The sequence below is a fragment of the Myxocyprinus asiaticus genome, chromosome 16 (genome assembly GCF_019703515.2).
Source record: "Myxocyprinus asiaticus isolate MX2 ecotype Aquarium Trade chromosome 16, UBuf_Myxa_2, whole genome shotgun sequence".
Taxonomy (NCBI): Eukaryota; Metazoa; Chordata; class Actinopteri; order Cypriniformes; family Catostomidae; genus Myxocyprinus; species Myxocyprinus asiaticus.
In genome coordinates, this window is record NC_059359.1 from 1,862,567 (window position 1) to 1,880,154 (window position 17,588).

At 35.7% G+C, this 17,588-nt stretch overlaps 2 protein-coding genes across 2 annotated transcripts in view; both read right to left on the bottom strand.

Moving 5' to 3' along the window:
• Window positions 1–9,562, bottom strand: part of LOC127453645 (phosphatidylinositol-3-phosphatase SAC1-B-like) — a 28,172-nt gene extending 18,610 nt beyond the window's left edge. Inside the window, exons 1-4 of the mRNA XM_051720201.1 lie at window positions 9,496–9,562; window positions 6,387–6,484; window positions 3,139–3,213; window positions 1,534–1,661 (exon numbers count right to left, since the gene is read on the bottom strand). Of these exons, the coding sequence (XP_051576161.1) occupies window positions 1,534–1,661; window positions 3,139–3,213; window positions 6,387–6,484; window positions 9,496–9,524 (330 nt within the window). The 5' untranslated portion in view covers window positions 9,525–9,562. The remainder of the gene's footprint in view (window positions 1–1,533; window positions 1,662–3,138; window positions 3,214–6,386; window positions 6,485–9,495) is intronic.
• Window positions 9,563–12,121: 2,559 nt separating this feature from the next.
• gpatch3 (G patch domain containing 3) lies at window positions 12,122–17,267 on the bottom strand. The gene is made up of 7 exons (XM_051720215.1): window positions 16,825–17,267; window positions 15,157–15,605; window positions 14,794–14,968; window positions 14,493–14,552; window positions 13,027–13,148; window positions 12,794–12,921; window positions 12,122–12,550 (listed from the first exon to the last, which is right to left on the bottom strand). Exons 1-7 carry the CDS (start codon window positions 17,201–17,203, stop codon window positions 12,349–12,351), a joined length of 1,515 nt encoding a protein of 504 aa, XP_051576175.1. The 5' UTR covers window positions 17,204–17,267; the 3' UTR covers window positions 12,122–12,348.
• Between the last annotated feature and the right edge of the window lie 321 nt (window positions 17,268–17,588).

The window sequence follows — 17,588 nt, forward strand, 5'->3', positions numbered from 1 at the left end:
AACAAACCACATTATAGCGACCACGAGGAGGTTACCCCATGTGACTCTACCCTCCCTAGCAACCGGGCCAAATTGGTTGCTTAGGAGACCTGGCTGGAGTCACTCAGCACGCCCTGGGATTCGAACTAGCGAACTAGCGAACTCCAGGGGTGGTAGCCAGCATATTTTACCACTGAGCTACCAGGCCCCATATTTAATTGGGCAACTTCTTGACAGTCATTTTAATGTTAAGGCCACATTACATAGAATATTAATGTAATGTAATGTGCTGTCATCTCATATTATACCTGGTGTTTTGTTTTAATGTACATTTATTTGATGTATATTACTCTGCCTGTTATATTATCCATGCATTAATAATAGCAGTGTGGTTCTGCGACTGGTTTGGACTAAGCTTGTAGTAAAATATCACAGAAAAATACTTTACATGCAATACACAAAGTACTCCTGTAACGATGCTCTTTTTCTCACCACGCACAAGAAACCCGGAATTCAATCCAAACATGCAATAATTAAATTACAAAAAAGGCCATGAGGCTGTGTCTTCTTTTATATTATTTTACTGTTATGCATCATATTTTATACTCTACCTCTTTTACTTAATGTACATTATTTCACATGTATTTATATCACTGTACCTTGTGTTACATTATCCAGGCATTAAAAAAAAAGAGAAGCTGGGTTCGGGAGTTAGTTTGGAATATATTCGTTGTAAAATACATGCATAAATAAAAAGACAAAATTGTATTTAATTTGATAGAATTTTATTTGTTTCAGTCCCGGTGTGAATAGACCATTCGTCTGCGGTTCACCTAGCAAATCCATCACGAATTTGGTGTGAATAGGCCTTTAATGTCAAAAAGTGGACAAGTTTACCTGAATTTACCCGATTTTTTTCGTGAGATTTGGTAGATTTTGTTTTTAGAACAAACTTAATTATGCAAAGGTGTATCTCACAAAAATGTCCATGAAATTAATGTCACAATGCAAAAACTCTTATGACTTCAGGTTAAATATAATTATGTTTTTTCTATTGATTTTGCTGAAAATGTGACCTGAACATGTTTTCGTGAAACTCACCCACAAATGTATGCAGGCTGCACATTTTTAACACAACATCAGTATCTCGCTGTTCAAACACACAGGCTCATTTTGAAATGCTTGTGGTTTAGTGCTGTTGACACTAGTGACGCAAGTAATGCAAACTTATATTTTTAAAGGATTAGTTCACCCAAAAATGAAAATTCAGTCACTGTTTACTCACCCCTGTGTTGTTATAACCCTATATGATCAAATGTTGTGCTCAGTGATGTCATACAATGGCAGTTTATGGAATAATTTATTAGACTTCTGAATTATACTTTTGTGTTCTTTTGAAGCTTGAAGAGGTGGTCACCATAAACTGCCACTGTATTACATCACTGAGCACAACATTTTATCATATAGAGATATAACAACACAGGGGTGAGTAAACAATGACTGCATTTTCATTTTTGGGTGAACTGTCCCTTTAACACATTCAGAAGAACCAACCTGATTATCAGTGAGATGCAGAACGGTTTTCTTGTAGGAAATAACATCAAAGTCCACTGCTTTCCAGACCGCATGGCCAAGTAGGTCACCCACTTTCTTCTTCTTGGTAATGACAATGAGATACATACCTGAAAAACAACACACAGTAAAGAGTGAGTAATCAAACTGAATTGAAGTAGCAAACAGGATGCAGAATTGTAATTTGATTGTAAGGAAACAATTCAAATGGAGTAAGACAATTCACATAACGACTGAAAGTGTAGTTTTTAATAATGTGTGTAATTTAAATATGTTTTCACACACAACATATGGGGTATTTACAGTGGATAGATAAAGTAAGTGAACCCTTGGATTTAATAAATGGTCGATCCTCCTTTGGCAGAAATAACCTCAACCAAGTGTTTCCAGTAGCTGCGGATTAAACTTGCACAACGTTCAGAAGGAATTTTCGATCATTCTTCCTTACAGTTCAGCCATATTCTTAGGATATCTGGTGTGAACGGCTCTCTTGAGGTCATTCCACAGCATCTCTATTGGGTTAAGGTCTGGGCTCTGACTGGGACACTCCAAAAGATGAATTTTCTTTTTCTGAAGCCGTTCTGTAGTGGATTTACTTCGATGTTTAGGGTCATTGTCCTGCTGCATTACCCAACTTCTACTGAGCTTCAGTTGGCGCACAGACACCCTGATATTATCCTGTAGGATATTTTGATAAACTTGGGAATTAATTTTTCCCTTAATGATGGCAAGCGGTCAAGGCTCCGAAGCAGCAAATCAGCCCCAAATCATGATGCTCCCTCCACCGTACTTCACCGTTGGGATGATGTTTTCGTGTTGGTGTGCGGTGCTCTTTTTACACCATACGCAGTGCTGCATGTTCTTCCCAAACAAGTCAACCTTAGTTTCATCAGTCCATAAAACATTTTCCCAGTAGTGTTGTGGAGTGTCAAGGTGGTCTCAGATGAGCAATGTTTTTGTTGGAAAGCAGTGGCTTTCTTCATGTTGTCCTGCCATGGACACCATACCTGTTTAATGTTTTCTGTACAGTTGACTCATGAACAGAGATGTTCACCAGTTCCAATGATTCCTTCAAGTCTTTATCTGTCACTCTAGGGTTATTTTGTACCTCATTGAGCATTCTGCAGTGTGCCTTTTGAGTCATCATTGCTGGACGGCCACTTCTAGTGAGAGTACCTATAGTACTAAATCATCTCCATTTATAGACAGTTTGTCTAACTGTGGACAGATGAATATCTCAACTCTTCGAGATAACTTTATAACCTTATCCAGCATTATGCAAAGCAACAATTCTTGATCGTTGATCTTCTGAGATCTCTTTTTTGCAAGGCATGTTCCACATAAGCAGATGCTTCTTGTGAATAGCAAACTCAAAATGTTTGAATTCCTCTTTTGTTTCACTGTTGAATTTTTGTATTCCAATTCAGTAAATTCCTCTTCCTTAATTAAATTGATTAATAATTCTAAATTAATTTAAAGGAGGCTGATTTTTAAATTCGATATCTTGCCCAATGCTGGTTGTCAAGCATTAAAACACAATCATAAAATGGAGCAGATCAGGTCGTAAACTGAGAGATCATACAGTACCTGCTACCAGCCGTATAGTTCCCATGATTCCACATATTGGTCGTGTTATTGCTGATGGAGGAATATCCTTCCTCACTGAAACACAGAGAAAAATAATCCCCTTGTAAAGATACATCCTCGTAAAAACGACACTTAACAATTCTTTCAATACATTTATAGGAAGTTCCCCAACAACTGGTACAAACTATACATTAAACAAAAAACTTGTTTTGGTAACATATTTGAATATTTCTTATTTTTAATAAAAACTCACAAACCGATACCTCATGAGCAAGTTTATTATCATTAACTAAAATGAATACTAAACTGCATAAAATACATAATTGGAAAAACTGAAACTAAAATAAAATACACTTTCATGGCTCTGAAACTTAAATAAAATCTAATTTTGAATAATATTAAGTTTTGTTTTTGTTGCGGTACGATTTTATGAACCATTAAACCCGCCATTAACATAACATGAAGATGCCACTAGGCGGCAATGATAGACGGCCTACTGACCTCATTGCATTAGCAACTGAGCGATAATAACTACCAACATGCAGAGAAGCAATGCGGGTAGAAAACGCGCTATTCGTGTCTGGGACCTTTACAATTATGACACATCAGTTGACAAGTCACAGTGTTTAGTGGTTGTTGGCAGTAATGTATACGTGACACATAATGAATATATACAAATTATACAAATTTAAAAGTACAATTCCTGGAGCGGGAGAAGGAGAGTATGGAAGTATAATTTACAAATTGGACATTGGGGAGGCCAGCTATACGACCCATATTATGCAAATGCCTGTTTTCCCCATTCTCCATTAATCTCTTAATATTAACACTAAAACTAGAATAAAAACTAAATGTAATGAAAAGCTAAAACTAAACTAAATTGGAGTGACAAATTGAAAATTACATGGAAATGAAAACTAAATAAAATATAGCAGCAAGCAGTCAATTCGGGGCCAAGCACCAGCATGGCAACCACTGCACAACACTAAACACAACCCAAAGATCTCACATTGACAGAGAAAGTCCATGTCACCCCAAGACGGATTTGAACCAACGAATTTCCGTACTAGAGTTCAGTGTGCTATCTTCTACACTACACAGCCACAGAGTTACCAGTCAACAAAGGGACATTCTGAACGTAGAGGAATCACAGCCGAGCACAGCTGTTACCGTGATCGACTTTATATTCATGTAACTTTTCAACAAAGGGGAAAATAAAAATTTGCTTGGGGAAAAGCCCAGCAACCATTCAGTAAACAGAATTCAAAATCTCTGATATGGCAAGTATTACACAATAGTAACCACAACACATTGCATGAATGAGACATACAAAGCAACCCCACACTACTTCACATGTCACCAAAAAAGTTAGAGAAACAGAAAGTTTCACAGTTGCTAAAGAGACATACCAAGATGAGAGTCAGCAGGTTTTGAATAAAAAATTTATTTAAAATAGCGGTGTGCTGATATGGCTGATATCAAACACAACAGAAAGAAAGAAACCGGTAATGATGTATTTTGCAATTACTCAAAATTTTGCAAGTTGATTAGCATGCTAACTGATTAGCCTGTTAAACTAATGTTGCCTATGGATAGCTAATGTTGCCTATTTTGATCAAATAGCCTTTCAAATGTGTTGGTTAGCATGCTAACTAATTGCAATTTAAAAGGCCACAGGGGTGGGAAATTAAACTTTAATTGCCATTTAAACCTGTGTGTGTCACCTTGTGTGTCTGTAACAAGGCCAAACATTCAAGGGTATGTAAACTTTTGATCAGGGACATTTGGGTGATTTCTGTTACCATTATGATTTAAAAAGGAGCCAAACAACTATGTGATAATAAATGGCTTCATATGATCACTATCCTTAAACAAAAAGACAGTTTTTTTTGCATGATCAGCCATATTTTCAACTGTATGTAAAATGACTTCTTAAGCACACATTAAGCACCTTAAGAAATATGACAATTAATCGTGAAAGCTCTAAAACAGACAATTCATTGTCATAATAGCAATTGTTATCATAACAATTAATCTTCAGCCAAATGTAATAATCGAAACTGCTAAAAAAAAACATTTTTAAAAATCACAAAAATTTACTTTTATTCTTATTTCTCTGACTTGACATTATATATCTCTGGGTGTAAGTAAGGAGGCTCTGAAAAAACCTGCTTTTGTTTTGTTCCCAATCATGTCAACTGTATCTGAGAAAATTTTTGTGTTGATACGACAAAGCATTCAAAAGTTATAACAATAAAAATATAATTTATCCTAGTGTCCAAAAACGTCTCCAAACAAATAAAACATAATAATTGTACCTAAGACCTAATTACACATGCAAACACAACAATGACTAAAGGTTTGCATAGCATGCAGACATGATTTTAGCAATGAGATTTCATAGAATGAGTTTCATTCTGTGTCATTTGTGTCATCATTGAGTCTGTGTCATGTGCTTGGCGCCATCCCTGGAGGCCATATGTAATGAGAGTGATTGATCACATGACTCCCTGCCCAAATATGGATGATTTTTGCACCAGTCTGAACCTAATCCGCTTGGTTTAGTGTTCCATGATGCTACATAATTTCCAAAGACGTCATCTGATCCAGGAAAGCTCACGTGTTTTTAGCCAGATTGCAAGATGCTAGATAGCCAGATGCTGTGCGCACATTGTGTTTTGTGTCAGTTCTCTACTGATCTATGCATGCAATTATTTTGTGTGTGGGCTCTTTGAAAGATAATCGCATTCTCTATTTAATGGTCATAATGCCTGCATGCATTGTAAAGTAGAGCTTCTAAGCTTTCAAACGATACACATTTTGTGTTGGTCAAGACTGTAGTTATTAATATTTTGACAAAAATGTGTCATGGGCCTGCCGGCAGGCCCCAAGCTTAAATGGTTAATTCCCATTTGCATTCCCATTTGAGGTCAAAACGTAGTTAAAGTTTATGGGAAAACGCATGACTCGCTCTTTCTAACACTCTTCTGTGGCCTAAATAAATCTTGGAATTCTTGAAAGCATCATACAATAAAAACTTTATAAAATGAGGTAAAAGTTACATATCAGGTTTAAAACCATCTGTGTGTACAGATGTTTAATGAGCCATCCTTTAACTTTTACACTACAGGCCAGAAACATACCCTACACAAGTATGCAATCTTGGGCAGCTAAACGCGTTTGTTTGTGTGTAGATTCTTGTATGTTTCACGACATAAATTTGCACAAACTGAGTTTTCATTTTGTACCTGTCAGGGTCATTTCTGTCGACACCCTGTCAATGGTTAGCACATCACTGACGCCATCATCACAGGCTTCAATGTAGAACTTCTCAGGGGCAATGTGCCTGTGAATGCAATGGAAAGTTAATTAATGTGTGTGTTTACCTGCATATATATTCATTTATATGTGTTTTTTTTTTTTTGAGTGAGGATGCGAAGGAATTGTGTAATCAGAGTTTTGAATACATTTTGAAGGACTATATGTGGGTAAGTGACATGACACTCATTTTTGGTATCTCTTTAGACCCACAAGACTACGTGTGAAGTTTTAAAAACAAATCATTATTTGGTCATATCATTACATATCAATATTTTGGCATTTTTATGAAAAGGCACATTTGGTTCAGGTCATTTGGTGTAACCATGCCCATGTTTGAAAACTTTTTTGAAATTAATGATTAAGTTGTGTACACTCTCATGTATTCAAGGTGCAAGGAAACTATTTTAATACCTTTTACTTGGTGGTTACACCATATGACATTTTTGTAGAAAACGCTTTAAACTTAAAAATGAACTCAACGATTACATGTCTATAAACTTAATGTGTTTTAAACTAGATTTTTAAAACAGTTATATATTTTATACAACATATTTTTCATCATCTCGGACTAGGGCTGCACAATTAATCGAAAAACAAATCGCGATTATGGCTGCTAGATTATGTAATCGTGAAAACTGACGATTACAGCGTTCAATTTAAGTCCGGTTTTTATTTACAACATGTTTTTTTGCAGCGGTTGAGTATTCTAACCAATCACTAACATGTCCGTTGACCAATGAAATGGCAATGGCCAATCAGAGCCGATTAAATTAGTCCTCCGTCCTATCAGTAATGACAACTGATCCTATTGCGCAAGTTCTAAATCGCCTGAATGCCCAGATGCTTGCTTTATGTTCCACCTCTGTTCGCGGTGGCACACGAAAACTAATACTGAAGAAACATCAGGCTTGGGTAGCTCAGCGAGTATTAACGCTGACTATCACCCCTGGAGTCGCGTGTTCGAATCCAGGGCGTGCTGAGTGACTCCAGCCAGGTCTCCTAAGCAACCAAATTGGCCCAGTTGCTAGGGAGGATAGAGTCACATGGGGTAACCTCCTCGTGGTCACGATTAGTGGTTCTCGCTCTCAATGGGGCGTGTGGTAAGTTGTGCGTGGATCGCGGAGAGTAGCATGAGCCTCCACATGCCGTGAGTCTCCGCGGTGTCATGCACAACGAGTCACGTGATAAGATGCGCAGATTGACGGTCTCAGAAGCGGAGGCAACTGAGACTTGTCCTCCGCCACCCGGATTGAGGAGAGTAACCGCGCCACCATGGGGACCTACTAAGTAGTTGGAATTGGGCATTCCAAAATTGGGGATAAAATAAAAAAAAATACTGAAGAAACATCACCTGACACTTGAAAAGAAGCTGTAGAACAAGAGTGAAAAGCACTTTGGAATTATTTTGGATTCACTGCATATTGCACCGCTCGCTTTGAACGTAGATGTTAAATACACTGCAAATGAGCAACACGGCAAAGCTAAAACGCTCCCTTCTAATCAAGGTATAGACGCGGTGCAAATAATTGATTTATTACGCTGATTAGACAGCTTAGTTTTTAATGAGAGCATTCGCGAGAGTGCAGAACTCTGTGCGGAGCGCCATTGAGCTCGCGTCGAAATGTGGGTCTCAAACCTTGTAAACCTGCAGTGAGTGACAGCAGTCATTGTAATGGGAGAGTTTGTCGGGTTGCTCGATTTCTGTGTACAATTTATTAAAAATGTTTAGATTTGTCATGTTAAAAACTAGGCCAATGTGAATATGATTTGTACAAAATAGCAATAAAGTAATTCAGCTTAACTCTTCTAAGGGTGTGTTCACACTTGGCAGGTTTGGTTCGATTAAAACAAACTCTGGTGTGATTGCTCTGTTAGTGCGGTTCATTTGAACAAATGTGAACGCTGCCTTCCGAACCTTGGTGCGCACCAAACAAGCTTCCAAACGAACTCTGGTGCGGTTCGACTGATATATGAACGCAGCATGGAACAAAGACATCTAAAAGGACCAATAACAGGATGTGATGTCACAAGATGTGACCGTAAAAATCATATTTGTTTAAAATGAGCAGAGGGCAAACGTGGAGCAATGAGGAGGTAAAGTTCTTTATTAACATTTGGTCCGACGAGCATATTTCCAGTATACTGGAAAAAACGCACAAAAATGCTCAAGTGTTCAAAATGTTCAGTAATAGATTAAGGGAAAGTGGGTCCAAAGAGCACATTTAGCCCAGCATCCAGCATTGTTTTGGATGTTGGGCAAGTTCCGTCAAAATATACGTCATAAAAGCTGTCCAATCAGGTTGTGACCTTATCCTTATGCCTTTTGTTTTGTATCTTTAGGTTTGTTGTTAAAAATGCCAGTGTGAACGCTAAGCGAAACAGGACTAAAAGAACCGCACGATTGCTTACTTTGTGATGTCACGGTAATTTAATATTTGAATCGACATTAATAATTACAATTACAATATCAAGGGCAATAATTGACAATTATGATTTTTGCTATAATCGTGCAGCCCTACTTCGGACAAACGTATTTGTCATTGACCCATATATAGATCTATACTTGACGAATAAAAGTTACAGCACAACAACAGCATGAAACAGCAACGACGTGGGACTTTACCTGCATATTTTTAACAGCATATTCTAGTACCCTAAATAATGATGTCCAGGTAGGCAGCTCACTAGATTTTGAGATACAGCCATGGACAACAAAATGCATTAGAATGGACAAAATAGACAGAACGAGTGAGACGTAACTGCCAAAACAGAGCAAAGAAGATAAAGTTCAAGATATCTTTTGTTGACCATAATAGTAAACAACATTTCAAATGTTTATGAATGGACAATCAACACGGGCTGTATCAAAACCCAGTGAGCAGCCTACGTAGACAGCACTTTTTGGCCACGTCACTGCTGCTTCTGAGATGATTTAAAGACTTAAATAACAGATCAGGGATGAGCAGTAATCTCTCTTTTTATCAGCTAATCTAATCAATGTATCAGTGATGAAATGAGTAAATGAGAAGCACTCACAGACTGAAGGTGTTGTAGGTGGTCGTCATCTTTCCCTCAGCTCTCTCTGACCTTCGTGACGTGTCACTCCTACACAAACAGGAAATGACCTCAGAGCTGTAATAAAAGTCCCTCACCGATGTGGATGAAAGCTGTTTATTGTTTAACGCTTGTGCTTCAATTTAAATAGGTTACTCAGAGGACCTTAGAGGACAAAAATATCCTCGTCAAAAAACTGCCATAATAATAAAATTATATATATATATATATATATATATATATATATATATATATATATATATATATATATATATATATATATATATATATATATATATATATTTTTATTTTTTTATTATCACAGTCTGATATATGTCAATGATTAGCAACAACATTGATTTTGATGCATTATTATTTTTTTGTGCAGTGTTAGATTAAAAAAAACCTCACACTCAGGACCTTAGATGACAAAAATATCCAGGTAAAAAAACTGCCATAAAAATATTATATATTAATATTATTTTTTACTTTCACTGACTGATCATTACTACCAAATATTCATTAATTTTCAGGATTTTAACCCTTTAAATGCCAGTTTGTTTACATAATGCCACTGTTGTTTTTTACACACACACACACACACACACACACATTTCTCAGTACACACATACAAAATACACTCTGGCATCCATACCAACACACACACACAATTTTAGCTGCATCATTTATTTAATTGGCCTGCAGTGCACTATAATACAGCAAACAGAAAATAGGGAAAAAGCTTGTATTTGCTCCATACTCTAAACATGAGAAAAATGGCGCCATCTGCTGGAAAATATTAAAATGTAAATTTTGAAGCCAGGGCTCTGGAATGAAAGCATAATATCATAGAATTCATGATTTTATGCTTTAATGGCACTGGGATCAAATATTGCAGTTTTAATGGGTTTCAATGGGGAAATTTTTGTCCTGAAGGTCCTGAGTGTAACTATTTTGTGTACACAGTGTATTATAGATGTATTATAGGAACTGAGGTTCAAATATAGAAATTCCCCAGAAACTACACAACTTTGGCAAAATTTATGCTGTTGGCTTTAACACAAACAAAATGATTGAAAAAACAAAAATGAAAAAGACAAAAATGTCCCAAAGGTCGCACAAGGGTTAAATTATTACTTCAGTCAGATGCCAAGAGTCCCTTATGCTCCCCTCTCAATTTTGCTAATTCTAATTTTTTTTCTGATCAATATCTCTGTGAGTAGCTTTTCTAATAACAAAATAAGATCAGTTCTCAGTAGAACACAAGATTTCTTTACCTGCTTCTATATTTTGGAATAACAGATTCACAGAATTCTGGCTTCTTTGAAATAAATAAATAAATTACTATTAAGTAGCTGAAGTCTCTCTTTAAAAAATTCATAGTTGTTATCAGGTAAATTACAAACTAGCAAAGTTTAATGACAGTATTTCACCCAATTGTTCCTTTTGTCATCACTATTATGAAACAGTTGACCACCTGATTTGGAATTTTGTTTTATTGTAAAGTGTTTTGGATTGACTTTTCAAATTTTGTAAAAAAAGAAAAAAAAAAAAGAAATATATATATATATAATAATTATTATTATTATTATTTTGAAGAATCTTTGAAGTTAGACCCTTTTTATATTTACTATAAAATGTATTATTTCTTGCAAAATGTTATACTCAGTACAAATATGCAATGAAAATCCCTGCTTTATTATTTTCAAGAAAGATGTTAAATTATACTAAAATTATTTGTTTTAAACTGTAAAATTACTATAAAAAAACTGTAATTTTTTTGTTTGCATTGCTAAATAAAAAATGTTTATTGTTATTTCTCTCAATGCTTCTGGAAATTTGACTATTATTATTAGTAGTAGTAGTAGTAGTATTGGCGGTCATAATTTATTATTATTAATTGTAATTAGACAAATTTTACTCAAATTTTGGTAATTAGACTGTATTATTTTTATTAAAAATATTTGTAGTAGTAAATTATTTTTATTAGACTTTGTCATTGTCCTCTGGTCGTGCTGCTGAAATAAGCTGCAGAGATATTTGTTTTTTAACTAGTCGTTTCTGTTCATTTTAATTTTTTTGAACTTTACAGTTTTATTTTGGTAAATATTTAATACATAAAATAATATTTGATAAATCTGAATCATGTTTGAATAGTTTTAGAACGGAGTTTCTTTTTGTTCGAGTCTTAAATATTTAAATAAGAAATTGACATCTACTATTCTACATGGTATTGGTATATTTAATTTATTTACTTAGTTTTCCTTTCTTGTTTGTTACTTATAATTTTAACCCCTTTACAGTTTTAGTACTTTGATATGTATGTCCATGATTGGCATTCAAAATTTCACAAATCAAATTAATAATCAGAAATTGACATTAAGGCATGATTTTCTGTAAACTATGTGTGTTGTGTAAACCGCTATATAAATAAAAATGACTTGACAAATGTCTCTCCCAAAAAAACAAACAAACACTTTTGGTAAATATGACTCTGCATTAGTAATGTATTCTTAGACATTAGCGATGCATTACTTAACTTGCCAAGTACTTCATATTAAAACAACAACGTCATAATAATAATGGTTATTACGATACAGGCATAAGCCACCAAATCTACACATAACCCTCATATTTGTGTAAGGAAAAATAAAAAAAACAAAACAGAACAACACTTCAACATACACTTTTAATACAAAAATCACAGAAAATCTATTTACATATTTGTGTAAAAACATACCAAGAAAAAATACAATATTTTTCTGTTTTTTGTATAACAATAAATATCCAGTCTTAATTCAATGTTTGTGAATATCACTAGAAAACAGCCATGAATCATGGCGGCAGTGGTCGGCTGGTTGAGTAGGTGCTGCCCGATGGCTGCCAGTCTCTGTACTTAATGCTGGTGCTGGGTTGCCGCCGCAGCAGCTCATCGCCTTTATCGATGTCTTTAGGTTTATCATAAATTGTTGATATGTGAAATTCCTTTCTAGGTTTTTTAAGTGGAAGAAATGAGCTGAGCTTCTCTCCATGGTACCTAGAAAAATATTTGGAAAAATATGTATAAAAAAAAAAAAAAATGTAAAATAAATTTTATATATATATATACACACACACACACTCACACACATACGTATATAAAAATATATTTAATATTTAAAAAATAAAAAAGATTTTTTTTACAAAGCAGGAGTTGCAACACTAACATCATTCTCTGGAGGATGTTTTTCAGGAATGTGTCAATAATAATCAAACTGTTGCAGGTATGAACTCAACTCACCCAAAGCCTCTCTTACAATGTGGATGTTGTCCTTCACTCTCTAAAGCATCCGACATTCCCACCTGACTGTTCCCGAGACCCTTACCATCCGTCCAGCCCTGTTTCTCCATCACACGCCTGCCTACTCCCTAAAACACACACAAATATTATTTAAAAATCAATCTGTGTAAGTGAAGTATCACGAGGTCCACACTGGTGACGTATTGAGCAGTGGATCATTAAAACATCCAAACCTTTGTGAACCTCTCGAAGCTTCCGATCTTCTGTTGACGTCCAGGCAGCCCCTCCAGACCCTCACGAAGTCTATTTTCAGAACGCATGCGGACGTAGTCTCTGGCGTCCATGTCGCCGCCATCTGAGAATAAAAGAGACAATATATTCACAGTTATACACCAAGTACAGTTCTTGTTGTATGTTAAGAGGGACTGTCCTGTAATACAAACAGGAAACAGGTACTCTGACATATATATATATATATATATATATGATATAGCAGAGCTTCCACAAGTGCTGTGGGTGCTGTGCATATACTAATATTAATTTCAGGCCATTCTTCTTTTAGTATAGACGTTGTCCAATTTCTGCCCACCTCCACTTCTGATATAACAGTAACAGTACATATCTACATATTAGTTATTTCTGCTTGAAATGCAATGAAAAATGGCTTCTTAGGGGCCAAGCGACAAAAGTGCATAGGCACCTATTGTCTCTGTTAGTTATCTTCTTCTTCTTCTTCTTCTGGCTGGGAGTCTACGGCAGCCCATAGAACCCTTTGGAGGAAAGTTGTAAAATTTGGCACACTGACAGAGGCCATCCTGATCTATAAATGACCCAAATTTGGGGTCTCTAACTCAAACCCTCTAGCACCACCAACAGTTCAAATTTGCACTTATGTTTATGCTCATAACTTTTGAACCGTAAGGTCTAGAAACAAAATATTTTTTTCTTCTGAGTCGAACGCACACCGTGGTTTCCATTTCGAATTTTGAATTTTCGTTTACGAAAATTACTTCATCTAAAGTCGACGACGAGCATGCCAAAATGGACGCAAGTCAATATCTACGCAACGCTTTAGCGTATTAACACAAAACTTGGTATATGTCATTCCAAGCATGAGGGTATGTGCAGAGTGTCTGCACAGCGCCACCTAGTGGTTAGGAAATATGAAAAAGGCTTATAATTTTTGCTTATAAATCCTGAATAGTTTGGCCTAAAATTATGAGACTGGTCTATTTAGATTCGAATGATACCCATTTTTTTTATATGTCGGCCATATTGAGCGTTGGCCATTTTGAATTTTGCCGTAAAATGCTGTATTTTACAAACGCAGTGACATATCATTACGAAACTTGGTATGCATCATTTGATCCACGCCTTGAAGGTACCTATAAAGTTTGGGGCCAGCGCCACCTTGTGGTCAAAAGTTATAATGAAATGTGTAAAAATGTTTATAACGTTTGATTAATTTGGCCTATCTAGAGACACTCATGACAAAAAGTTATCAAAAGCTTTTCGATAGGCCAAACGGTTCTCGAATAGCGCACCAACGAAGATGGCAAAAATAATCTGAGGCTGTATATATCATGTAATATATTCTATTTAATAACTATGTGATAATGTCTGTTTTTGGATAATCAAATTAATTCTACCGGGCCTACAGTGTAATACCGTTATCGGTGCAGTATTAACAAGCATTTACCTTTGTCGTAATAGACGCTCATATCCACGTCCCAATCATCTGCCGTTTGTTCGTCGAAATCTGTGCAAATACAAAGGGAAAGAATTAACAATATGAGGCAAACATATAAACAGAATAAACAATACATCACTAATGAGTTCACAATGAGATGTTTACTCCGTATATTCTATCGATATAGAACTCCAAACAATCCACATATGCACATATCTACCTTTCCTGACAATCACTTGAGTTGGATTAAATTAAAGCCTCACTGTTATTTTGCTCTGCCTAAAATCTGTTATAACGACAAGCATTGTACCTCCTTCTTCTTCCTGCCAGAACTGAGCATCTGTGTAGAAGACGAGTCCAGATCCTCCTTTCTCCCACTTGAGCTCAATCTTCTCCTCGTACAGTCTCTCTTTAGTGCGCTCCTGACTGGTGACATCATCATGGAGGGCCTCATGTCGCTCCCACTCTTCACAGCGATCATCGTCCTGGAGCAAAAACCAAAGTTCCTTTTAGACAAGTGAGCTCGCTATTTTCTAGTCATACAAATACAGCTGCTATCTAGTTGGATACATGTGAATACATACGCACAACTTGCACATGCCTCTTTTAAATCGATTGACTTCAAAATTATTGTAATTTTCCATTTGGAAAATGCACATTTTTGCTAACTCACATCATCAGGGCCGGACAGCTCTGCTTCCTGTGACTCTTGATTGACAGGTGGAGGAGAGTTGCGTTGGTCCTCTTCTACTGTTCGTGTGGTTGTGGGCGGGGCCACACTGCCGGGCCCCGAGATCTCCACGCCCCCCGCCGTAAAAACACTTTCCTCAGTTGGGGTTACGACAGCTGTGCTACGATACTGGTAAGGCACGTTGCCATATCGCCGATGTGAACCTGTCTTGGGAAAGGTGAGTCCTAGCTTTCGTATGAGGCGCGGAGGGAGGCGACAGGACTGGATGAGCTCCAGGAAAACAGTCACAGGCGTGCCCACGTTCCCCGCTGGCATGAGGCTGGGTGGATTGAGCTCTGACAGGCCCTTGAGGTCAGACATGGTAAAGTGCTCTGATTGGGCGATGTGCCGTCGCAGTTCAGCCTTTGTCTTGTAAGGGAATGAATTATGATCTATAAACAAAAGTAAAATTCAAAGAATTAAAAATCTCTTCTGAAAACAATTTGGACTGGTTTAAGAAGGGATCGGACAAATGAGTGTAACTTTTAGCTTCAAAAATCAAGAAATTCTGGCCAATTAAACACTCTTGAAAAAATACGGAAAATTAAGTAAAGAGACAAATTCAAAGCTATTATAATAGATCCTTTAAAACGAATTAAAATCATCCTTGGGGGACAGAAAAGTATCACCCATATATTCCATTTATATAGTATAATATTTGTTCACTATATTAACGAAACTTTGTTTGTAAAGACAAATATTTCCACATAGCAGAAAATTCTGACGGAAAAAAAAACAACTTTATAATAACTACATAGTATAAAGTATTTATAAAGCTTTTGTTTATAGTTAATTGATCATTTATAAATTGTTTCAGCACTGTTAGTATATTAATAGGCTATGTACTGCAGAAATAGTATGTTTATATTCATTTATATTCACTGTAGCAAACGATTAATTCATGTTTAATAAGCTATATTTAAAAAGTTTTATATTGTTTTTTTCATTCTTAGTAAACAACTTGTTAACCATACCAAAATAATGTATTTCAGTTTATGCAAAACAGTGGTAAGGAAGTGTTTGAGAACATTTTAACATATAGTTAATAAAGAAACTGTACATTTAAAGATGTAATGAATTGGATATACATTTATGCTTAGTTCATGTGTTAATTACTGTTTTATAAACAGTTATTATTACAGCAATTAATGCTTAATAAAGGTAGTAATAAAGCATAGAATTATGTTCAAGTATTTTGCATAATCTAGTCAGAACTATATATGTCTAATTAAACATTTATTAATGATCCTAAGGATAAAATCAATTATCAATCTGATTATATATGAACTTATTAAACAAAAATAACTCGCTAAATATATAAAGTAGATATAAATGAATAACAAACTATTTGTATTTACTCTATGAATGTATTAACAATGTAAGAACAACGAGTTATAAAAAATGAATTAACAATATACTAATGCTTTACAAGTACTTTATTTTGCGTAATTCACACATAAAGCCTTTTTCAGAAAATTACCTAAATTTATACATAAATTTCAATTTAATCAAATTAATCAAATTAAATAAAATTAATGAATAAAATAAATACAAATAATCTATGAATAAATACAATGTTAGTACACTGGTACTTTTAATTGACTGACTCACCTTCCTGCCCCGATACTTTGACTCTCCGGATCAAACATTTTCTCGCCAGCCAGTTTCCTGTCGAATCGATCCACTGATTACCAGAATACATCTTCAAGAATCTGTCTGATACATTTGAACGAACTGACACCACACAACAACACGAACCCGCGGGTTTCCCTTTAGAACCATCAGAACAGTCTGTCCGCTCACTGGTACCAGCCGCATCTGACCCTTGTGTTGCCGTCTGAACTCGAACTTCCGGCCGGTGGCGGTAATGGAAACAAATAAAGCCTTTACTCTCTATAAACTGACTGAAATAATTCCGCAGGTCCGCGGATCGGAGCCGGACCGGAATGTTGTTAATAACAAAATACGTCGCACCGTCCAACGCCGCCATACTTATGAGTGTGAAGCCAGAATTCGTGTTCCTACACAAAGAACCCGGAAAAGATTTCAAAATAAAAGTCTTTTTTATTTTTTTAATAAAGCGGACTGGGGGAAATATTTTTACAATTCTGAATAAAACATTTTAAAACAAAGACAATTATGAAACGTGCTGTTGTTTAATAGTATACCATGGTACTTTGATATACCATTTATACCGGTATTATGGCACTTAAAAAATTACCATGGTTTTCTGGTATTTTTTGGTTGGTGTATTATTTCTGACGACCATTTCAACTGAAGACTGAACGAATATGTCAATATGAACTGATCAGTCGTGATCATTGTTGGGTGTAATGCATTACTAAGTAATTAATTACTGTGATTAAATTACATTT

What these genes read in the sequence shown, in the direction of transcription:
- gpatch3 (XM_051720215.1), bottom strand. Translation starts at nt 17,203, where the DNA reads ATGGCGGCGTTGGACGGTGCGACGTATTTTGTTATTAACAACATTCCG. An exon ending in CAAAGTATCGGGGCAGGAAG is followed by an intron (nt 15,606 to 16,824) that starts GTGAGTCAGTCA and finishes TTTTGTTTATAG; the next exon opens with ATCATAATTCATTCCCTTAC. An exon ending in GCTTCGAGAGGTTCACAAAG is followed by an intron (nt 12,922 to 13,026) that starts GTTTGGATGTTT and finishes TGTGTGTTTTAG; the next exon opens with GGAGTAGGCAGGCGTGTGAT.